This window comes from Monodelphis domestica, chromosome 1 (genome assembly GCF_027887165.1).
Source record: "Monodelphis domestica isolate mMonDom1 chromosome 1, mMonDom1.pri, whole genome shotgun sequence".
NCBI classification, from domain to species: Eukaryota; Metazoa; Chordata; class Mammalia; order Didelphimorphia; family Didelphidae; genus Monodelphis; species Monodelphis domestica.
In genome coordinates, this window is record NC_077227.1 from 212,563,338 (window position 1) to 212,588,550 (window position 25,213).

Consider the following 25,213-nt stretch of genomic DNA (forward strand, 5'->3'; position numbering starts at 1 on the left):
TCCATTATGGTCTTTAGGGTAACTTAAATTTTTGATATATAGAATATAGTGTTTCATGCAGCCTGATAGTATTCTATAGAAAATCCTGGGACTTAAAAACATAGACTTCTGCAGCAGTGAGAGATGTGAAATCTAATTCCCCCAAAACAATAATCACCAAATGTACTCTTCTATTTAATTCTGTGCCTTGTTGTAGTTTACCATTTAAGATCTATGCAGCCTCAGATAAGGAGTGAGACCTCCTTTAACTGGAAGCCTTCTTATCTCCTGCTTTGAGTGTCCCCTTAAGGAAGAGGTAATAAAGGACAACTCAATTTCCCTATGTCCCCACCCCTTCATACTCTACAACTCCTAGTAAATATGAACCCCTATAGATCATCATCCAAACCCAATTCCCTTTCTCCTACCTCTTGATTTCTTATTCCTAACACGTTTAACTCTCTTATCCCCAAGTCCCAACAAAACTAGAATGCTTATTTGATTTTGATTTGGAGATTGGAGCAATATGGAGGGTCGCCCATTCTGCGCTTCCTCTCCAGCTCCTTCCCCACTGCCTGTGTTTGATGCTCTGAGCCTAGCACAGCCCTTCCCGCAAGGTACTCCTCCTCCAGACCAGCACCTTTGTCCACCCAGAGGTTCCCGCTGCCGCAGGAGGCTTAGGGCTCTAGGTGGGGTAGGGGTCCTGGGACCTTCCTTCTTCCTTCCCCTTAAACCCAAGTGTTCTTGAATTCTGGCTTTTGTGGGGCATACCTTTTGAATTGAGTTCAGCAGGAGGATTCCTTGGCTCTGTTTTGTTGTTAGGTTTGATTTTCAGTTCCCTGGGATCATTTAGTTTGTAATTGGTAAGGAAGGGTTTTCAGAGATCTGAACTTTTGCTGCCTCTATGCTGCCATCTTGACTCCACCTCCCACCTGGCTACTCTTGAAAAGAGTTGCTTGAGATAGTCAACAACATCCCGAAAAGATGACCTTTCTCCATATAAGATCCATTGTCAGGGGTTGGGGGAGAGGAAGAAGGGCGCTTGGTTGAGGAGGCAGGGGACTGCACATGGTCTCTAAAAGGCTTGCCATCACTGTACTATGTAATTCCAGGTTAGAGCTCCCATTTATCTTCAACATGTTTAGTACCTGGATCTACTCCTTCCACCCCACCTCCAGACACACTCAAAAACAGCCATATCCTTACAATTACCATCACCCACAAATGTACCATCTCTCCGTTTTTAAGACTACCAAAACCTTCTTTATCTGACCATGTTCTCTTGGTCATCCCCACTCTATCATTTACCTCCAATCTCTCTCCATGTCTATTAGTTCCCGTCTTACCGACTACAGAAATGTCCATGTCTCATAAAACAAACAAAAAAAAAACCTCTCACTTGATCTTTCTAACCCCACAAAGCTTGCCTCCTCTACCTTTTGTGGGTAAATTCCTTGAAAAGGGAATCTACAACAAGTGCCTCCTCTTTTTCTCCTCTCTTTCTCTTCTTAACCCCCTTAACAATTTGTCTTCCGACTTTATCATTCCATTGAAACTGTTCTCTCCAAAGTTAGCATTAATCTCTTAAATGCCAAATCTAAAGGCCTCTTTTCAGTCTTCATTTTTCTTGAACTAGCTAAAGTTTTTGACATTCTTAATCACATTCTTGATACTCATTTTGTCTGGGTTTTCAGAACACCAATGGTTCCCCTCCTACTTGACTGCTATTTCCCAGTATCTTCTGCTAAATCTTCATCCTTCTAATTGTATGTGTATTTCATACAATTGTTCTGAGCCCTTTTCTCTATCTATACTACTTGACTCCATAATTTCATTAAATACCATGTATTTAACTATCAATTCTAGAATTATGACTCTCTAATCTACCTAATCTCTCTGGTGATCTCTAAACTCACATCTCCAACTGCCTTTCAGACTCTAAAAGTCCAGTAAATATCTCAAACTGAACAGGTTGAAAATGGAACTAATTTCCTTTCCTCTTAAACCTGCCTTACACTCAACTTCCCTATTAGTATCAAGAGTACCACCTCTATCCAGTCCACTAGGCTTGCAACGTCATGTTTCAACATCTACTCCATATCTAATCTGCTGCCTTTCTTTTACCTTTGCAACATAGCTCAACTATGTCTCCTTTTCTATCATTAATATTGCCAACACGCTGATATAGTCCTTTGTCATCTCACTCCTGAATTACTCCAATATCCTAACGATAAATCTGCCTGTCTCAAGTCTCTTCTCAATTCCAACACATTCTCCACTCAGCCACCACAGTGATTTTCCTAATGTGCAAATGCAATCCCATCACCTTCCTACTCAGTAAATTCTAGTGGCTCACCTCTTGGATCAAAAATGCAAAATTTTGTTTGGCTTTCAGAGCCCTTCATGCCTTCATTTTTCTAGTCTTCTTATATTTTGCTCCCTGCCATGTTAATTTCTTAGATTTAACAAGACTCAATGAATCTTCTCTCTGTTATTCCATTAATAAAACAGTTCATCTCTTAACTCTGGGCATTTTCTTTGGCTGTCTCTGAGGCCTAGAATGCTTTATTTACTCATTTCTGCCTCTTGGCTTCTCTGGCTTCCTTTTAAGCCCCAAATTAAAAATCTATCTTCAATAGGAAGACTCCCTTAACCCTCTTAATCTGATTACCTTCCTTCTTCTAATAATTTCTTATTTAACTATCACATAACTTGTTTCTACATATTATTTGCTTGTTTTCTTCCTCCATTCGACCATGTGTTCCATGAAGACAGGAACTATCCTTCGCTTCTTGAACCATCAGCAGGTAGCACAGTGCCTGGCATATAGTAGCTTCTTAATAAATGTCTTTTGACTAACAAAGTAACTTAATAAAGAACTATTATACAGGCATTTCACAATACAGGAAATATGTATTCTTCATCTAATTGTTGTTGTTGTTTACTGAATGAACTATTAGCTTTTTTTTAAAAGACTACAGATATCACTGAAGAGAACCTCCAGTCTTCAGATGCAAAAAAAATTAGTATAATGCCATCTTCAGAAAGGTGCATTTTTCTTTGTAGTTCTATACATACATATATATCTATATCTATATATATAGATATAGATATATCTTTGCTGGGTATTCTTTCCTAAAAGCCTATGTCTTTTGGAATGTCATATTCTATGATTTTTTTGTTCCTTTATATCAGAGGCTGTTAAATATGTGTGACCCTGGATTATGGCTCCTTAATACTTGGATTTTTCATTGTGGCTACTAACAGCATTGTTAATTTTGACCTGGGAGCACTGAATAGTGGTTATAATGTTTCTTGGAGTATTCATTTTGAAGTCTCTTATAGTTAAGGGATTAATGGATCCTTTCTATTTCCATTTTGCCCCTTGGTTCTAAGATGTAGGCAGTTTTTCTTTTTTAAGATTTCTTAAAAAACTTCTAGCCCTTTTTTTTTTGGCCATGGTGTTTAGGAAGTGCAATGGTATTTAAATTTTCTCTCTTTAATCTTGACTGTTCACTTGTGTTTACTTTTTAGTTTTTCTTCTTCAATCCTCTATTTGAACTTCAAAGTTTCTATGCAGCTTCGGACTTTTCATCAGGAATGTTTCAAATCCTTTATTTTATGTAAATTTATTTATATCTTTGTAGGACTACACCACTTTTGCTGGGTAAGTTATCCTTGGTTATAAGTTTAAACCTATCCTTTTGTCTTCTGTAATATATTCCAAGCTCTTTGTTTCTTACAATACTGGCTATTAAATCTTGTGTGATCTTGACTGTAGTTCTGCTTTCTTAATACTTATAACGTTTTTTGTCCCACTTGATACTGTCATTTTTTCTTTGACCTAAATGCATTTTAGTTATGAATGTTTTCTAAGCATTTTTGTTTTGGTGTTTTTCTGGAGGTATATAGTAGATTATTTCTATTTTTACTTTGCCTTTTGGTTTTAATAGATCTAGGGAGCTTTCTTTCATGATTTTAAAAAATATGCCATCTAAAGTTCTTTTCTGGTTGTGGCTTACAGGTATTTCCATTGATTCTTAACTCCACAATCCATTTCCCAGGTCAGTTTTTGTTACAAAACACCTTAAAATTTCTTCATGTTTTAATTTTTTTATTTTAAATTAATGCTTTACTATTTCTTTGAATTTCATGGTACATAATCTATGCTTGGTTTATTCTAATTTTATACCTTGGATGCTATTAGATCTCCTCCCAAGTCTTTCTTCTCTAATTTGGTTCTCTTCTTTTTCATTTCTTTCTGCTAATGCTCACACTATATAATATTTTATTCATTCATTTTTATAATATTCATATTTATTCATTTGTGGTATTATCATTATTTATTATTATTAGTTTAATCTTCCCTCATTTCTTCAAGGAATTCTAATTATCTGGTTGAGTTGTGTTTTTCTTTGCTTGTAGGCATTTGGAAATTATTCTCCTCATTTGGGGTTGCATTTTAGATATCCCCGTCAACCATAATAGGCCAATATTTTTTTTGTTTATTCATTCTTGCAAGCCTCATTTGCCAGACTGGGAATATGTGTTAGGGCCAAAACTCTATACACTTGTGACAAGACTTTATATAATCCTAGTTTATTTTATCTAGGGTTTTTGCTACATTTTTTAGGTACTGCATGCTATATTTAAGAATTATAGGTGTGTTTTGAGAGATGGAGCTCCAAATTTTTATTAAGCTTCTATAAGATCTAATCAAATATCTGGTCTGATCACTATACTCCTAGACTATTCACCTTCCAGAACCAGATTCAAGTCTAAGCAACAAAGGCAGACTATAAATAGAGCTCTACTAGATGACTTCAAATACTATCCCTTCCTGGTTTTGAGGCTAAGCTTAGTTTTTGGTATTGCTCTGGGATCATTATCATAATGCTATAATGGTATTCTGAGCCTTAGGCTGCTATCTGGTTCAAGAGGACCATATTATAGTCCTCGTCTTAGTTATGAGTCTATAATCCTCACTCCAGAGCCAGCTCAATAGCACTGAGGCTTTATTCTAAGTCCAGAATCTGGGTCTGAGACCTTAATCTAACCGTATTCCACAGTTTCAAGCCAGGCCCTACTTGTCCTTGGGTTGAATTTGTGATCTTAGGCTGGAAAAATGACTCGTGGTTTTTTCCCCTCAGACTTTCTCATCCATTATTCAGAATGCCATTCATTACATCTTTTTGGAATAGCTTGGAATAGTAGGGGACCTGGGCAATATTGTAATTGTCGTACTCTGCCATCTTGGCTGTTCTGCTAAAAATTATTCTTTTACCCAAAAATCAGTCAAGAAAAGCTATGAGATCCCAACAATCTCCATCAGACATTTTGTTCACTGACACCAGTATTTACGATCAGGGTACAGTGTCTTTAAGGATTAGGGATTATATCATGAAAATAAAGTCTTTAATATTCAGCTTTGAAAATGTTACATCAAGTATTTCTGAATATAGAATAAGTCCTTTCACAATTAAGAAGACTGTTTTGTTTTTCACTAACCAGTTGGCCACACAATCCATTAAAACTAAATAGTTCTGTTGCCCATACATACTACCTAAGTATGTATCTATGGGTACATTTTTGATGACCAATTTCATTAGCTATACTATTTATACAATGACAGAACTCAGTGTCTTCCTGATATAGAAGGAAAAATGATTATCAATGTATGATGGCAAATATGATACCTGATAAGTTTTCAGTTAAAACACTGATAAAGTAAATTAAGAATTTATTAAGAAGAGTAAAGGAGGTAATAAAAATATATTTTAGAAGTAAGGCTCATTAGGTATTAACACTACATGCCTAAAATATGTATATTTTCATGTTATAGATATATCATTACTGCTAAACCTAATTAAATATCTACAGTATTAAATTAATTTCACTAATGTTCTAGCTATCAATTGACTACAGATTTCAACAGAAGAAATCAAGTAGGGTTAAAATGTTCTCTAACACATATAAGTTTAATGATTCTCTGAGCTTCATCATCATCATATGCATAACACAAAAATTTTCTAAATTACAGCATTGGAAGTAGCGCTCCAGATACAAACTGTCTAGGAAACAGAGACAAAAATATTACATAATGTTTCCATTTAGACAGTTAAATCAAGTCAAAATATCACTTTCACCTTAAAACTTTCATATATAGACAGTTCTTCCTGTTTGAATTTATGTAAAGAATTCTGAAAGAATACACCCCCTCCTCCAAAATATGTTAATTTTACTATACAGTACTATGCTCTCTCTTGCTTCCACTTCTCAGAACTCCATGGCCACCACCTCCCTTTAAAAAACAAAAACAAAATCCTACTCCCCTAAAAAAGAGCTTCAGTGTGAGACAGGAGACCTTTGCCCTGGCTCCTGTGTCTACTAATTGGTAATCTAAAATAATTCACAAAAGGCAAAAAATGTATTACTTACTTGATGCTTCTAATAACTCTGGATGAAGAGAATATGGAATTAAAGGATCTGGTAAGTCAGCAAAGAAAGCTTTAAGAGCTCCAGCAACAGCATTTACTGTCACATCCATTGATACTAGATTAACATTATGATCTACAAAAGAAAAATAAAATTATAATTTAACAACTTTAAGTATTATGTAAACAAAATGCTTTTGGAAATTTGTTTTAAAAAATAACTACTCAAATAGGCATAAAGTACCAATAAACATTCAAGTATCCCACCCCAACAAGCTGAGTCTTATTTGCCACTTATCTCTTTAAAAACTTTTCTTAAATTAAAAAAAAAAAAACCTTTGTGTCATTTATCCTATCATTCCTACTGACTGGGCTTTTAAAAAGATCTATATGAATGACAGTTACAACTGAAATTTTTATAACATACATAAGTACTTTTCTTCTGCATTAATGAAATGATTGCCAGACAGCCTATCAACAAATATGACAAAAACTTATGTATTTATTTCTGTATTCATTCATTTGTTAGCAAAGAATATTTGGATGGGGAAAGGATTTAAGGGGGGAAAAGGCATGAGCTAAAAAAATGCTAAATATTGCTACAAATGCATTCAGATGTTATATGAAATTCCTATTTTATTATATAATTATATAATTAAATCTTCCATTACATACATTTAAATTGAAGTGATTAAAAACTAAATTAATAAAAAACTCCAAACTTTTCTCAGTGGATTGAAAGCAAGGCAAAGAGATCAGGTTGGGATGGGGGGTGGGAGGGTAAGGAATGTTCTGGGTTCAAATCTGGCCTCAGACACTTCCTAGCTATGGGACTCCAGGCAAGTCACTTAGCTTTCCCTCCCCCCACCATTGCCTAGCCCTTACTGCTCTTCTGCCTTGAAACCAATACACAGTATTATTTCTGAGATGGACGGGTTTTTGTTATTTAAAAAAAAACAAAGAAATATGAGTATTTAACAAATGTCCTTTGTTATTAGTAAGTGTTAATACTTAAACTGGGGTCATTTTGCATTTTTGTAAAAAAAAAACTGCTGTATAGAAAATGTACAATGTTTATTGATAAAATGAGTGAAAAATGCTAGTAAAGTTACAATTCAGTATAGCTACAAAACCATTAGCATAAAAATATTTAACAAACAAATTTAAAAGGATCAAAGGATGCTGGTTAGAAAAGCCTGTCCTCTTGGTTAACCTAGATAGAAAGTAATATATGGACACTAGCTTTGATATCTATTTTTAAAGCATTTAAAAAATTAAGAATGAACTTTGCTAAAGGATAACTTACAGATTTTTCACACAAAAAAAGACTTCTTTCTAATTTTTTATGAATTAATGAAATGATAGGCAGCATGGTATAATGGCTTTGAAGTCAGAAGAACTGATTTCAAGCCCCAATATCTAACCCATTATTAGTTGCTGTAAATCCCAAGAGTCATATAAACTCTTGGTGCTCCAGGCACTTCCTAAATTGCAAACAAGGTAAAGATCTGACTTTGGTAGAAGAAATCCTCACTGAGAGCTTTTGAGTACTAATGAGAGCACAATCTTGCTGCTCTTTCTCTCCCTAACTACCTCTGCTACTCACTCCACCTCCACTGGCAAAGAATTAATAAAATAAATCTGAAAAGTCTGATATTTGTTTTTCCTGGGCTTTAAAAAAAAAGACCTATCATCATATATAAATTAATGTCTTTTGCTTATAACAAACTACTACTAACCAATACATTCCTAGGTTGTTTTTTATTTTGTTTTGCACCGATTTATCCATTTGTTTACACATATCTGAGAAAGCTAAATGAGATCACATACAAGAGAAACCAAACTTGTAATTTAATTTTTTTAGCACTACATTTTAATCAACTGATTGAAGTCCTTGCTCTGATTTCCTAACTTTTCAATTTGAAATATCCTTGATATCTAAATTCATTCTTGTAACCTCAAAGTAAAAAGTGTTTTCCCTAACATAGTTAATATTCATTCACCTATCCACTTTATCTATGAATCATAAAACTTTAAAAATTGGAAGTACTCTTAAAGAACAAAGTGTAGAACCAGAATAATTACTATAATCCACCCAAAAACAATTATACAGACTTTAATAATAAAATCTAACATTTGCACAGCACTTTACATAGATAATCTCATTAAAACTGATGATAATCCTTTAAGGTAAGACCCAGAGTGAGGGAAATATTCTCTCACCAAAATATTCAATCTTTCTATGGTTCTAATTATTAGGACATTTTCCCCTAACATCAAAACTAAATTTGTCTTTGTATCTTCTAACCATTTATTGCACCTACTTCTGTTCTACATAACAATACAACAAATACAAGTCTACTCCAGTTTACAAACACAGGGTACCTTTAAATTCTTGAGATTGCCCTCCACTAAAAGTACTATATAATTGAAAATCTATTACCCTAAAAAAGAACTATATTTCCCAGGAGCCCATCGACTTCCTGTCATTATGTACTTCCTGTAGACAGAGAATAAATTGAGTGGGTGGCCTCCTCTCATGCTTTTTTTGCCATGATGACAGTGAGTATGGAGCATTCTAAGACAGAGCAGTACCTTGACTATTTCAAACAGTTTCCAGTTTTAGGATGTTTTTTGTTTCTATCATTCATGAGTGCATTGGTCCTTTCAATTATATTGCCTGAAATTCAAGGGAGAAGTTCATCTCCCTACAACCCGTTGCCAGTCTCTAAAATTCATCCAGTTTGGAACTCCTCAAACACATATTCTCCCTCGCTATGGGAGATCCCATAGCTCTGACAAAAGGAATCTGAATGGATAAAGAAATGAACTTTAAAGACACTGGAGGTGAAGATTTTAAGCCTTTAAAGATTCCATTGTTTTATGAAAGTCTATATTTTATTGTATTTTGCTGATTGTTTTAAGATTTTTGTTGTTTTAAGTTTATATGTTAATCTGACCAATACTATTCTGTTATACTGAATGATTTTAATCTACTGTTTTAACTACTGTTAATATTCTGTTATCTTTCCCCTATAACTATTTAAAAAATTGCTTCTTCTTCCATTTTGGCTTTGTTAATTGCCACATAGATGATGGATGGACTTCATCAAAACTTGTCACAATTATATTACAGCTTTTAGAGAATTTAATGAGCTAAATATCTCAAACTGATTTTAAGGGGTCTTTAGACATGATTTTTAGATTTTTTTTTCAACAACTCTGATCATTTTGCCTGTCTCTTGAGTTATTTGAATAAGAGGTAAAGAGTCCATTTTAGTAGCTGAAGTGAAGCATTATTATAATCCCCACCTCTGCATTTGTAAAAATGTGAATTGATGGGACATAACAGTCTCATACCAAAGGAGCTGGGAAATTGTTCCCAGGGTATGGTACCCCTGGATGGCTCCCAAGAGAGAACATCTCTCATTTGTAACTCTAGCTTACTCTACCCTTCCACCACAATGATCTAGATTCTTGGTGATATTTTTAGACCCAATATCAACAGTACAGAGTCTTTTCTAGTCTCCTCTGCCACACTTTTTTAATGATGGCAGTAAGAGATTTTTAAAAAAAATACTTTAGCCAAGGTTGAACCATTGTTATACCTGAAAAACTTGTGGCAAGAATCCATTAGTTTTAAATGTCACACAACAGACTCATGTGAATCCTAATGATAGTGGATTTATTTGCTATTGTCATTAAATGGGCTATTATAACTTTGGGGATTTTGATACTCCTTGAATGTATATTACCTATTGTACTATTGCTCTTTATAAAAAACTATTACTTTGTGAAAATCATTTGCACTCACAGTGGATCATGGCCAAGTTTGAAAAGGAAATGGATCTCATTTTTAGTGAGAAATCTTTGTATTCTACCTTTCCTTAGCTGACAAGTGTGTCAATGATTGTAAGCTATATATTTTTGATTTTAAAAACTTTTTTATTATTGTTTTTGCTTGCATGTGCAATATACTATTTCAGTTTTATTTTTTCTCTCCTTTTTGTGTTTGAAGCACATATCACCAGTATTGAGATTTTCTTTAACTTTTTTGATTTTGCAGTAATATAAGTTTAAAATACATTTGCCCTAATGTCAATGCATACCCAAAAAGTTTTAGATTATAAAAATGTGTCTGATTCTAGGAAAAGGGAACAAAAGAACCATTAAACAGTGCCAAGAAGCACAATGTCAAGGAAACCAACCAATCCCAATAGGGTTGATGAACATCTGCACAGTGCCAAGGAGCACAAGGTCAAAAAGGACCAAACCAATCCAGGTAGGGCTGATGAACTTCTAAGGCAATACGAAAGGACTTGTACCTAGTATGAGACTCTAGGTTGCGGCACTTGACATATGTTAAGATGCAGGACACCTTGTATCTACACTCTTTGTGAAATACTACCAGACAAGTCCTGAAGTTTGGCTATCATCCTGGTTCCCCCTATCTTTGAGAGTGAGGGTAAAATCAGACCAGGGAATGACATTTCCCTCTCACACAAAAGTCTAGTCCTTTTTTCTCATAGTATGGCGACTTTCTATAGTCCTGGCTACTGATTGGGTAAGTGCATAATTGCTTAAATAACTTTAATTGAGCCCCGATTCAAGGACCTGCTTTAGATTTATTTTCCTTTACTTCAATTTTTTACACATAAGACTTTGATACTTTATATTTAATCCAAATGTTATTCTTTCTCTTTTATTTGGATTTTTTTTTTGATGTTTTTGATTTCTCTTGCCAATTGATTTATATACCTTATGACTCTGCCATGCATTCCTAAGTGATCCCTGTGTTTTTCAACACCCTCTTCAGGGGGAATATATTATTATTATTATTTTTCTAAGTTGCAAAGTTTAAATTCTTTTTGAGATTAATTTTAGGATAAGAAACATGCTACCACTCCAAATCCAGAAAGTGAACTATTTGGAGAAGGCACCATTAAGATGCTTGCACAGATCACACGTTGCACCAGAAGATCCAGAGTGAACTCTGGGATGTGATGATTTGAACTGTGCGGGGTTGAATGCATTTGTTTTTGTGTGTATACTCTTATGCCAAAGGGGACTGTCCCCTAATTGTATTTTTGTCAATGCGCCTAGAAATGATTGGTTTTGTTTTTTTTTCCCTTTTATACCCAAATTACTGTAATTTCAAAGTTGGTTATATTTACAAGATCCATTGAAGAGACCAGTCTTCCACTGGATCTCAGGGGCAAAGGTATAATTGAAAATCTGTTACCCTAAAAAAGAACTACATTTCCCATATGCCTAGGGATATAAAATAAAAACCATGTGCCCATGGCTGATCAGCTAATTCAAAATACCTGCCTTACTTAACAAGCTTGCTGTTATCATGCCAAAAAAAGCATGAGAAGAGGCTTGCCCACTCAATTTATTTTCTGTCTACAGGAAGTATGTAATGACAGGACATCAGTGGGGTCCCAGGAAATATAGTTCTTTTTAGGGTAACAGATCTTCAATTATACAGCACTGCAACTTACTGAAGACCTTTTAAATTCTGTTGCCCAGAATTAAACATAAGACTGAGGAATGGTCTGACTAAGGAAGAATAAAAAAGAAGTATCCTCAACCTAGTTCTAGATGCGTTGGTGTTTCCCAACAAAGTCTAAAATGACAGCTTTTGATAGCAATATTGCATTGTTCACAAATAATGCATAATCCTAGAGCTAGAGCTGGAAGGAACTTGAGGAAACTAAGGTTTGAAGCCTTTCCTGAGTAGGTGGTTTTCCCCTCCCTTCGTTTTCAGTTTCTTTATTCGTCTTAGTTATTTATTATATTTTTAATGCTGTTAGAAAAAAAAAACACATTCTTTTCAGTCCGTGTTAACTATATTCCATTTCTGGCCAAGAGTTTGCCATTCCATTATTTTAGGACTAAAGAATCCCTTGTCTTTCCTTATTTCTTGGTTAGGAACTAAATATATTTATATGAACATAAAGCACATATATTCCACCCCTGGAAAATACCTTTACTTCACTCATCTGCCTCTTCTAACTACCTTATCATCTCCATCCTTTTAATTCTTAATTAAATTCCATAGTCTTTTTTTAGTCCTCAGTCTGTTTAATCTCTTGGCTTACTGGACTGAACAATTAATGTATACAAACCATTAAATTCTTATAACCCAAAGAACATAACTACATTTTATTATATATAGTAGTTTATCATTACCTTGATCAAACTGCTTTTGAATGTTGTCTTGATCAGTTTTGTTCCCACTAACACGATAGAGTCCTTCAGTACAAAGTCCTTGGACAGAAAAAAAAAACACATTCAGAATAGTCACATTTAAATAGAGTTGCATATATAAAAGTTTATCTAAATAAAAGCTGCATTAAAGATTTCAAAGCTATGGCATACTATAAAAAATATTTTTCTACATGGACTAAATCAATAACTTGAATTTTAATTAGGGTGCATTTAGATTTAGTATTTGTCAAGAGTAAAATGAATTTTAAAAACCTGAAATTTCAACTGAAACTCACTTAGAAAAACTTAACAGTATTTGGTAATAGACAAACTCAACTAGACTACAAGTTCCACGAAGGCAAGGATATTTTCTTAAACTTTTTTATTTCTTGTTATATTTAGGTTACTGATTTTTCTACAGTATACTCTTAATAAATTTATGATTAAAGTGAATTCATAATTCTAACATCCTTTAAAAGCCTTTATTTCAAACAATTCTACTGATCATTAAACATCAGTGTTATAGAACTAAGTTTAATGATGCTGGAGCTAATTTTCAGAAGTAATTTTATTGTAAATGTGGAAGAAAAAATGAAAAACTACTACTGGCATATCTCCCAGAGTATAAGCACTGAAAAATTTCCCTTACATTATTTTTCTCAGGTTTTTTCATTAACTCACTGAATCCTGTTTGCAGGTGTACTCTATTTCCTGGAATAAATGTGTTCCTGGAAAGCTGACTAGGAAGTAAATATTTGTAAAATGAATCACTTCCTTATGATTCCCATTATGCAAATGGAAAATAATACTATGGAGAAAATGGAAGACTTTAAAATTTAGTTATATTTGCATATAGAATTAAATTAATTGGTTAAATCATTTTTAAAAATGTTTATCTTCCATCTTACGATGAATACTATTAATTCCAAGGCAGAAAAGTAGTAATGGTTACGAAACGGGATCAAGTGACTTGCCCAGGATCACACAGCTAGGACATGCCTGAGGTCACATTTGAACTCCCATCTTCAATGACCCTGAATCCACTAAGCCACCTGGCTGCCTCTGATTAAGTCATTTATAAGGAAAATAGTAATTTCATGACAAAATTCAGAGTAAGTTACTATATTTACTGAAGGACAATGCACTGGGTTGAAAAAATTGATTTTTAAAAAAGTTTTAAAATTTAAACACTTCTCCATCCACACACCAAACTTTATATAGAAAAAATGCTAGTTCTTTTATTTTTATATAGGAGAATAATATTAAATCGTTTTAATCTACCAATCCTCTTAGGCAGAGACACAAAACCTAAGGTAGAGACATGGAAATGTTGAGCTTTTTTTCTTAAACTTTTCTGAATTGCAAGGAGTGACCGTTTTACGTCCATATCCTGAAGCCACAGAACTCAATAAGCTTCAAAAAGTATAATATGACTGAAAAACAAACACCAAGGTCAACCTTTGGCTAGGTTAATAGAAATCTAAAGTGATGATCCTGTAGAACTCTGCACTGGTAAAGCCATAGTAGAAGTACCCTAGAATTCCAAGGGACATTATTAATTAGAATGTATTCAGATGTATGCATGTATGCATGTATGTATCCATCCAAACCAAAATGTATCTCAAAGGGAACAACCAGGATGATGAGAGAACTAAAAAACACATCAAGAGAATGTGAAGAGACTATAAGTGTTAAGCTTGGAAAAGAGAAAGCTTGATGGACATGACAATTGTTTTCAAATATCTGAAAGGCAGCCATTGAAATTTCCATAGAATCATAAACATTAAGCTAGAAGTGTTTTCAAAATATTGCATTATACAGCTATTTAATTTTGCAGATAAGATATTGAACACTAAGAGGTACAAAAACAGTGAATTCCCAAATTTGTATAGTAATAACCCCTCTGTTTTTTAAAAAGAAAAAAATGGATGTCCAACAACTTTTCATAAAATAATCTATACAATAATTTTCTTAGCTCATTTTATTAAAAGAAAATTAGACATTTGTGAAATTTTAAAATATAAAACTTAAATTACAAACATAATAAAAAGATAACAGATTTGTGTGGTTTTATTTTTGTATTTGTAACTTACAAAGTAATAACCACAGCAATATTATTAATATGATGGGTAGATGAGTTTTTATCACAAAAATTTTCAGATTCATGCCATTTATGGTATTCGCTACATAGGACCACTGATGTAGATATGGCAGAAAAGGACTTCAGGGGCCATCTAACTTTTCATTTTATAGTAGAATAAACTAAGGCCCAGGAATATTAAGTGACCCACTTAAGGTCTAATGGGTCAAAACTGGGATCTGAACTGAGGCTCTTCTGATTTCAAATTTTGGGCTACTTTACTACTCTAGCATTATATAACTATTAGAGATTATATTTTATTGCTAAAACAGAAAGCCCAAATTTACAGAAATAAAAATAGCCTAAATGTAGGTTAACATTAAAAAATTATTCAGGATGTTATGGGACCTATGATATCACTCCAGACACACATACTCTTATTCCAAATGTTAGTAAATCAAACAATTTTCTTAAAAATCCATGACACACTTTAGATTCATCTTTTTTTTTTAATCTGCTCCTCCTAACTTTCATTAGTTATCATAAACTATTCCTTGATATATTACTATAATGCTTCTAGTAACATTTTGTCAAAAATATTTTCAGGTGATATTCTTAAATGAAATTGATCTATCCTTTCCTGTATTCTCTCTCCCAGTTTTGGGTATCAGGACCATATTTATTTTGATTATTCAGATGCTTTTTGAAGCATAGGTATTTTTCCTTAAAGGTTTGATTTGAATTCACTTGTAAAATTTGTCTAGAATGGCCAATATTCTTGAATTATTTCTTACAGCATAACATTCAGGGCTTTTAATGAATCCTATTTTTATTTTTAAAAAAGTATCTTTCCATTATCTTTGTGTACCATATCTCTAGTCCATAGGGTTATTATGCAGAACTCATATGCTAGTCCAATGTTCTCTTGCTCCTGGTTTTATTCATTTTTTTACTTCCTACTTTCCATTTCTAGATTGTTTAAACTTCTATTTCAGAGCCTCAACTGGCTTTAAAAGTCTACATGATCTGTTCTTGTGTTATTTTTGTCTTGCTGAATTCTTCTTTGAAAGACTGAAATGAAATGAAATTTCAATACACAACTGTTCATCAAAACAACACTTTTTTTTGGTAGTACCAAAGAACTGGAAAAATAGATTCCATCAATAAAAGAACAGCTAAATAAATGGTATCATACATGAAACTAATAGAATGCTACTATGCTGTAATTCTGTATAATTATCATTAAAAAAAAAAAAAAACTTACCTTCTGTCTTGGAATCAATATTGTGTATTAGTTCCAAGGCAGAAAGTGGTAAGGACTAGGTAATGGGGGTTAAGTGACTTGCCCAGGGTCACACAGCTGGGAAGTGTCTGAGGCCAGATTTGAACCCAGGATTTCCCATATCTGGAATTGGCTCTCAATCCACTGAGCTACCCAACTGCTCCCTAATTATAATTTCTTAATAGAAAGAGGCGGGGGGGGGGGGGGAATAAGCAGGGAAACAATACACACAATGAGTAAAACAATGTAAATGGAAACAACAAAATACACCTCCTCTTATTTCCTTGCATAAATGTTAGTATTTTACTTTTGGAATATTGCATATTACCAGAATCTACTGATTTTATAGACTGTTTATGTTTTCTTTTTTCTTGTTTTAGTAATATTAATTTACATGACAGGATGTTAAGAATAATATCCAAATTTTCTCTTTGCTTTATTGCATGCCATTCACTCTTTTCCTTCTGTTCTTATGAAGTTCTGTATCAGACCTCTTTACACTGTCTGTCCCCTCTTACATATTATCATCTATCCTCTCAATTCTGGACCATTAAGGATAGATACCTTTAATCATATCACACAAATAGGGATATAGTATGGAGTTTCTGGCTGGGTTTCTTTTGTAGGTAAAACAATGAAGAAAACAATTAAACCTGAGTCTATAAGTATGCACCTTCTGCTCTACCTGGTTTTATACTACTTGATTCTTCCACTCTGGTGCTTGCAATGGCTACAGTTGCCTAATTTTCCCCCCCAATGAATGATGTGAGAATTAGATTAGGTTTCTATCAAAAGCGAAGAGCAAAGAAAACTATAACAAGTCAAATCCTGAAAGACATTCCTGTCATTCTGGATGTAAGACAGACAGTATGAATGGGAGAGTGTATTCATCATGATGTATATTATTTTTTTAAAGACTTACTCTCGTTAGGATGTTCTTTACCTCTAATTTTAGTTTTTAATTATATTTCTTGTTTTGAAGTGGTAGAGGAAGATGTTATGCTGACAAGACCTCTCTGACACTGTTACAAATTCCCAATTTGTTTATTTTAAAAAGTAAAACAAAGGCTCAGATGGGTTGAACAAGATGTCCTTGTACAAAGCAAGGTTTTAGTGCAGTGTCTGGAGATTAAAGTCTAACTTTAACATATGCAAAATAGTACTATAGATCATAAACCAGAAACAATCTGAAGCTTATTTCCTTTTAAATATTCTAAAGCAGAATTACTGAAGCAACTGATTGGAAAGAATAGGACACAATAAATTTCATCATCATCATCAATCCATCATTCATGAAATACAGTATCAGAAAAGAAGATTCATTCCATAAGATACTTTGTCAGGCACTTGATTATCAATAGTAAAAGGATGAATTCTGAGGGGGTCAGATTAAAGGAGCAAACAGTAAGAAAATACTAAATAAATGATGCAAGGTAATAATGCATTTGGCTCAGATAAAAAAATGATGGAACCAAAATAAAAAAAAAAATAAACAAAACCTAAAGCTGGCAAGGTGTCACAATGCACATTCCAACCTTGTCTATTCAGTTTCTTCTACTTTCCAAGGCTTGGTCTTACTAAGCTTTAACAGTAATAACAAACCAAAGAATACTTCTTTGGTCTCCTCTTCACATTTCCCCTCCCAGTAACAAATGCCATAGTCTCTGAAAAACAAAAATTGCATACTTCGGAAAGAACAAAAGAGAAAATATAAAGGATACAGCTAAACGACCCAGAGAAAGTAACTTGGGTAGATTCATGGAGACTTGGATAAGTACTATATTAAAATAAGATGGCATGAATAGCTTGTGGTCAGAAATAATAGCAGAACCATAACTGATGAGATTATTAATTTATCACAGCATTTAAATTTAAACCCTATATCATCCAAAAGAGTCTTGAGACAGAAAGACTAGAAAAATAAAATTATATCTGATTCATGTGTTTCTCTGAAGGATAAAGTTGGGGAAGGGAGAATGATTTAAAAAAAGAAAAAGATTTCTGCTAAGGCTCTAGCTCCTTGAAGAAGATAGAAATAAAAAGTAACAGCACTTGGGAATACCTTCTAAGAGCTATTGTCCCAGAGATCATGGATTATACCTGCTGAATACTCCTGTCCTCTGATGAAATTCCTTTAAAAGGGTACAAAATCCATTCCATATTTGAGAAAAAAGGTCTTACATGAAATAATGATATTATGTAACTCAACTAGTAGCAGTAAAGTAACATTAAGCAATCAGGAAACCTTTTTATTGTTTAGTTGTATTAGACCTTTCATGACTTGATTTCTGGTTTTCTTGGCAGAAGTAGTAGAATGGTTTGGCATTTCCTTCTCCACAGAAAACATTAACAACTGATATTAAATATTTTCCTAATTTAATGAAGAAAGGATGGGTGAAGTATACAATAGATTGATGAATCTGAACATGAAATAATTTGACACAGATGAAAAGAGAGGCTAGGGATAAAATAAATATATTTTAAATGCTTCACAATTTTGCCTAGAGTCAGTTCCCTTTACTGTCAATTGAGTAGAAGCAAACAGAAGCTATGGTTGGAATAGATTAGGAAATTTTCTGTGGTTTAGCTCTGCTTTTCCCTGATGTTTATATGTGTAAATATATATAGATTATATATACATATATTACATACACACATTATATAAATGTCATTCAGTCATTATTTAGTTGTTATTCCATAATATTTAACTCTTGTAACTCCTTTTGGAGTTTTCTTGAAAAAACACTGGAGTGATTTGCCATTTCCTTCTCTTAGCTCATTTTATAGTTGAGGAAACTGAGGCAAACAGGATTAAGTATCTTGCCCAGGATCACACAATAAATGTCTATGGCCAGATTTTGAACTCAGAAAGAGGAGTCTTTCCTGACTCCAAGCCTGGCACTCTATTTTCATTGTGCCACCTAGCTGCCCTATATTATATATGCATGCATACTATATATATTATACATATATATTAAATGTTAACATTATATTATTATTTTAACTAATTTGTATAGACTTTTAAGATATTATAAAAGTACTTCATTTGTATAGGATTCCTTGAATCAGAAAGTAAAATTTAAGAATCAAAACTTAATTAAATTAAATTTGTGATCTGATATAGAAAATTTATATTCTTCACTATACTTACAAACCTTCAGGTAACACATACCTGGCAAATACCTCTCTGATATCTTAAGGGCTTATGGAATAGAAATGGAAATTAATACAAAAAGAAAAAAAATAAAGGGTTTATTTCATTCAATAATGGGTCAAATGACATGTATGAAAACATGATAAAAATTACTGGTAAAAGTTTTATAACAAAATTAGATGTATTAGTGAATGCATGTGCAGTTGATAATTTCAAGTTATAACATTAATTGTGGATCATTTTTGCCAAAATCACACTTCCAACTTTTTTCACCCTACAGTTTCAGGATCATTCAAGGATATTTTTAAAATGCTTAACATATCATTTACTTCACTTGGTAAATTATGATTCATTCTTTAATGATAAACACAGCAGTATCAGCCATAGAACAGTTAGTCAGAAAAGACACCATAATACCTGTTATTACCTTAGATTTATGTAACTACTGAAGTGCTACTTAAAAATTCAACAATTTAACTTCATAACATGAAGAATGTCCTGCAGAAATATGGTTGCCAAAATATGGACGTTCATTTCATCTTTGGATGTTAAGTCATGTACAATTGTCAATTATATAGTCTCTACATAATAAGGGTTCTAAAAATACATTTTTCTGTTTGCACCATACTCTCAAACTGACAGATATTAAAATATAAGAATTAATTTTCTCTTTTGAGGCTACTGTAAAAATAACTAGTCTTATGTTTAAAACAATATTTTGCTTTTTGAAATACAAAATTAAGCACAGCAATACCAGAATTAATGGTAATGATACTACTCTGCTGAATTGCAGGTTTTAGTCAATATCAATATCAGAAACACCAATAAAGCTAAAATTTTAATCCTAAGTCATTGTGGAAATGGCTTTAAATCAGAACATTTGCTTCTTCTAATAAACAGAAAAGAATTTGAGGAGAAATAAAAAAAATGTTGCTAAAATTTTTTTTAAAAGAAAATTAACTAGAAATTTTAAATGAATTATAAACCTTAGTTGTGCCAGCATTCCACATACATAACTGTTATGATAGAAATTTATTACATATACCTGAATAAAAATAAATACACTTGTATGGATCTTCCAACAAATAACTTCGACCCTAGAATGTCAAAACTCCTGAAAAGACTTTAGTCATCTATTTTTCTGGTCACTGGCTTTCAAAAGCTGACCAGATAACAGTTGAGCTGAAAGTCCTAACATTTTTTTCCTTAATGTGAAAAACTAAATGTTTTAATTTGTTGTGATTACAAATTATTCATATATATATAGTTATATATATATATATATATAAGCACATATATGTAAAACCCATCTCTTGCCATATGAAAACATCCAATTTTCTTCTAATTCATTTTTACATTCTACAACTGTAGGTTTGTTTTTAGACAATGATATTTGATTATTTGTAACCAATATACTTTCCCCCCCAAGTTTGAGAAATGAGAAAGAGAAAAAAAGGGGGTAGGGGCAAGATCACTTACAAAGAAAGTGGAGAGAAAAATAAAACCAAATAAAACGTATTTGTGCTCTAGACTGGTGATTTCATTAGGGTAAGGTGAGAAACCCTCCATCTAAATAAGTATCCTATCAATACAAGTCTGCAACTACCATATGATTTACAGACTTAAGGGAGTAGTGAAGAGCATTATGATGCTCACTGAATCACATAAGTCAGTATATGTGACAGGCAAGATCTGTACTCAAGTCTTCCTGACTGGAGTCAAGTCAGTTCTATATCTTTAAGACAGTGATATCAAATTCGAATAGAACTAGATTGCTAAAGGCTGTCAATAACCTTAGATAAATACAAATTAACATTATCCATATTATACTATATTTTTATTTATTTTGTTAAATATTTCCCAATTTCATTTTAATCTGGTTCAGACACACTTTGGAATTTGTGCAAGATGCTTGCAAAATGCAAAATCATAATTTCAACACAAGCTGATAAAATTATTAAAACAAAAACACAGTAACTCAAAGATTGAATGTTTCCAAACATAGTTCCTCCAACCAAACTTATTCATCAGTAAGGTATGTAACTATATTTCCTCTTTTATGTGTCCATTCCCAAAACAGACTAAGGAAAGATTATTATGTCTTTCTTACAAAAGATTTGGGGGGTGGGGGGGAAGAGTAGTCAAAGTCCTTTTATCAAAGGGTTGCAATTCTACTAGTGATGTGCATATTATAGATGACAATTATTTGTTGAATGAGTTAGCAGAATTTAGGTGAGATATAATTGTCCTCCAGGTTTAATTCCTTTACTCATCCTCCTACTGAGGAGCCCAAACAATTAGCATTGATTTGGAATTACATTCCTAAACCTTTCTTAATCTTCCAGTCATTTTCTTTCTCCAAACTCAAGTTATCAGTTCCAATCACCAATTATCTCCCCCTCCAAAATCTTTTTTCCTACTTTGAAACCTAATCCTGCAGCTATAGTAAGAGGAAAGACTGCTAATGAATATTCCATGCTTTAGAAAGGTTGAAAGGGAGGAATATAGCATTCCTAGAGTTGACATGCACTCCTTCATGTTTCAGCTATACTTTACACCAATTATCAATAAGCTAGCACAAAAAATTTTCTTCTTTCTCATTACTTGAGATGTTCCAATTAATCAAGTTTTCTGGTCAAGAGAAAATCTATTTACATACCATACAGGAATTACCCATTTTCAAAAAATATGCTAACATTTAGTGCTAATGGCTATTTAAAAAGTGAATGAAGTATTGCTGTTTCAGGAAGTGCTTTAGTTTCCTTCTAGTTAAGTTTACTACATATGTCTATCCATGAAGTCAATTGTATAATTAAACTTCTTTTCCACTTTTCATTTTATAAAGACATCTCCTCATATGAACATAGTTCAAACATTTTGGATTTGTACAAATGATTCTGAAGAAAGCAACTTTCTTACAAATGAAGTCTAAAAGTTAAGAAAATTTGCAGCTAAAACAAATTATCCTAACTTGCCAGATTCCTATAAATGACACAGACTGGTAAAAACTTTTAAAGCTCAGTTTTGTTAAAATCAGTAAATATAGGGACAAAAGGAAAAAGATAAAATTTCAATAGTTACATAATTAGATGCAGGAGATTTTGTCTTGACTTTCTTGATCTGAAAAGTAGGATTAATAATAGTGTATGTGGCCTGCTTTATAGTGCTGTTTTGAGGATGAAAAAATTTATATAAACTAATATTTTAAATTTAGAGTATAATAATTATTCTTACTCCAGTATATAGAGAGTACTAGAATAGACTTAGATATAATTTGGAATGGTAAAATATCAGAGATAATAAATCACACTTAAGAGCTAAAATGGAGGTCATCTAGTATAACCTGCAAAGACACACTTTTACATATCAGGAAACTGAAGCTAGAAGAAACCAAGTGATTCATTCAGGGCTACAAAGTAATAAAGGCAAGATTTTAAGTGAAGTCTTCCTGATTCCAAGTAGAGTATTCTAGCCACAAAAAACTTAATATATAATAGCTCTCCCTCATCCCTGGTTTCACTTACATAAACATGTACATGTACATACACACACACACACACACACACGCCCTACTGTACTGTAAGACTAACTCTCATCTTACCTTTAAAAGTAAATATTGGGATATATATTCTGCTAAATCCATTTGAAGGTATGTTGCTAAGATTAAATTATTTAAATACAAAAATTGATGGTTAAAATTCTCTCACAATTTAAATATTAACTGCAGAATTTCCCCCATTTGAAAACATTATTAGAGCTAAAATGGAACTTAAAACTTAAACACCAACTAGTCCAAACCTCTCATTAGTGTTTATGTACATGTATGTATGCACACGCACATACATGCACATACAGAAACAGAGCCACTGAGGGGAAATGACTCAGCCAAACTCACAAAAAGTGGCAAAGTCAGGTCAAACAACTAGGACTTCCAATTTCTAGTTGGGCGTTTTCCCTACTAGATAGGAAAAGTTAACTAGACAATAAGGTTAAGAAAGAGTCCATTAAACTCATCTCCCACCACTTTTTTAGTTTTAATTATGGATCTAAAACAATGTTGTAACAAGCTGCTACCTTAAAATAAAAAGGTAGCATTTATCAACCTTTGTATTAACTGACTTTTCAATAATTCTTAGGATATATGACAAAATAATTAGTTTCTTGTATATTATTTTTTTATTTTCCTGCCTTTTCCCTGAAAAAAAAAAATAGGTATGCCACTCATGGTTTTTATGAGAAGAAACTATATCTGAAAATAAATATAAAATATCTGAAAAGACATATGGGGATGATAGAGATAACATTAAGAAGAGAGATGGCAAAAGCAAAAGGTTTCAGATCAGTAAAGAAGAAAAATTTGTTTATTCTCAGACAAATTGGCAGTATCATTTTAACCTTAATCTATTTTAGATTTGCTGCAAAACAATACAGGTTCTTTTAAAAAGTCATATTGTTAAATGTTGAATCATAATGTCACTCTTTTAAGTGAGAGCATGCCTCAGGGAAAATTATGAATAGCTGAGCTAAGGTCACATATAAAAGTTACAAGCTTTCAATTTTAAAAGAGAGTGAAAGAGGAGGCTCAATGAAACAAAAAAAGAGTAAGACCTAGAAATAAACAGTGGGGAGCTTTCCTGAGGCTGACTGTTTGGGAAAGGAGAGACACAAGGCTAGGACAACTTGAAAGCCAATTGGGACCACCTTGCTCTGTTAAATACAAATATAAATGTTGAAGTAGTAGGTAGCACTTGATCTCTACATTTTAAAACAGGAAAAAACAGAAAAGGACAAAAAGACAGGGACAACTAGTAGAGAGACTAGGACAAAGAAAAGAATTAAACAATGAACTTTATTATAGACTAGAAAACCTTGTGAACATAATTTTACTTTTTCTACATAGTTTATATATTTTAAAAATGAATTTAATTTCCAATTCTAAATATCTATTTCTTTACTCCCCCAAAGCAAAAAATGTCCAACACCAAAATTTCAAGGTACTATATATGGTTGCCAATGACAGAACACGATTAGTTTTATCAAAATTACAAATAACCCAAAGGATACTAGAAAGACACCTAATGCATTAAGTAGACTGTCACACAAATAGCAACTGAATTTGTGAAAGAAAAGTAGCAAAAGATAGTATCAAGGACATGAACAACTATTTTTTAAAGAGCTGATTATATAAGTAAAAAAGAATGAATTGAGAGCTGGTTACTACTGGCAACTCAAATAATAAAATAAGAGAAAAGGCCTTTAAGAAGTTGGGTGGATCCTCAAGTGGAATCTATGTAAAGACATAGATGAGAAATCAATAGGATAAAATGTTCAAGGAGATTTCAACCTGAGGTAGTAGAGAGTATCATACCAAATGATAAAAGAATGATACAATATAAAAATGACGCCAAACTGCATCAAAACTCTTTATTATAGTTTCCTTGCATGAGAAAATTAAACAAAATCTGAGGCAAAAAATGGAACAGATTTAACAATTGAAAATATTTAAGTGCTAGGCACTGTGCAATGCATCATTGGTGCTTTCTGACAATGACAAAAACACAAAGTCTTCCCTCAAGGAATTTACCTGCCTCAACAGAGCTAGAATATGTACACAAGGAAAAAACAAGTTAATGTGAGAAGAGGGAGGACACAAACAATAAGAGATAGGGGAAGGGAAACAAGAAAAAGAGAAAGCTTCCTGAAGGAGGGCAAGGCAGTTAAGGAAAGAATGTATACAAATAATAGGAGATGGCCTGTGTGAATGCACAGGAGCACTCGAACATGTGTCAAAGATGGGATACAACTGGTAGGGACGGTAACGTAAGTCCAGTCCAATGTGGCTGGAATATCAAGTGTGCAAAAGTATGAAAGAAGCACAAAGAGAGCTATAAAATCAGACTGTGAATAATCTTAAATGACAGGCTTAGGAATTTATTAGAACTTTATTCTAGATGCAATGGGAAACCCCTAAAGGGTTTTTAAACAGTGTTATGATTAGATCCATGCCCATGGAGCATTATTTGAGTAACTGTGTGGAGAATACTGTTTGAGGTGTGGGGAGAGGCTTTTGC

General features: G+C 32.9%; 1 protein-coding gene across 4 annotated transcripts in view; it reads right to left on the minus strand.

Annotated features, from left to right (window-relative positions):
- Positions 1-25,213, minus strand: part of ARHGAP5 (Rho GTPase activating protein 5) — a 102,918-nt gene that overhangs the window by 6,675 nt on the left and 71,030 nt on the right. For all 4 annotated transcript variants that reach the window (XR_008914912.1, XM_056810401.1, XM_056810402.1 and 1 more), the window contains 2 exons: positions 12,609-12,686; positions 6,418-6,549 (listed from right to left, as the gene is read on the minus strand). Coding sequence is in view for 3 of the 4 variants with exons in the window: in XM_056810401.1 (XP_056666379.1) it covers positions 6,418-6,549; positions 12,609-12,686 (210 nt within the window). In the remaining variant the exon portion in view is untranslated. The remainder of the gene's footprint in view (positions 1-6,417; positions 6,550-12,608; positions 12,687-25,213) is intronic.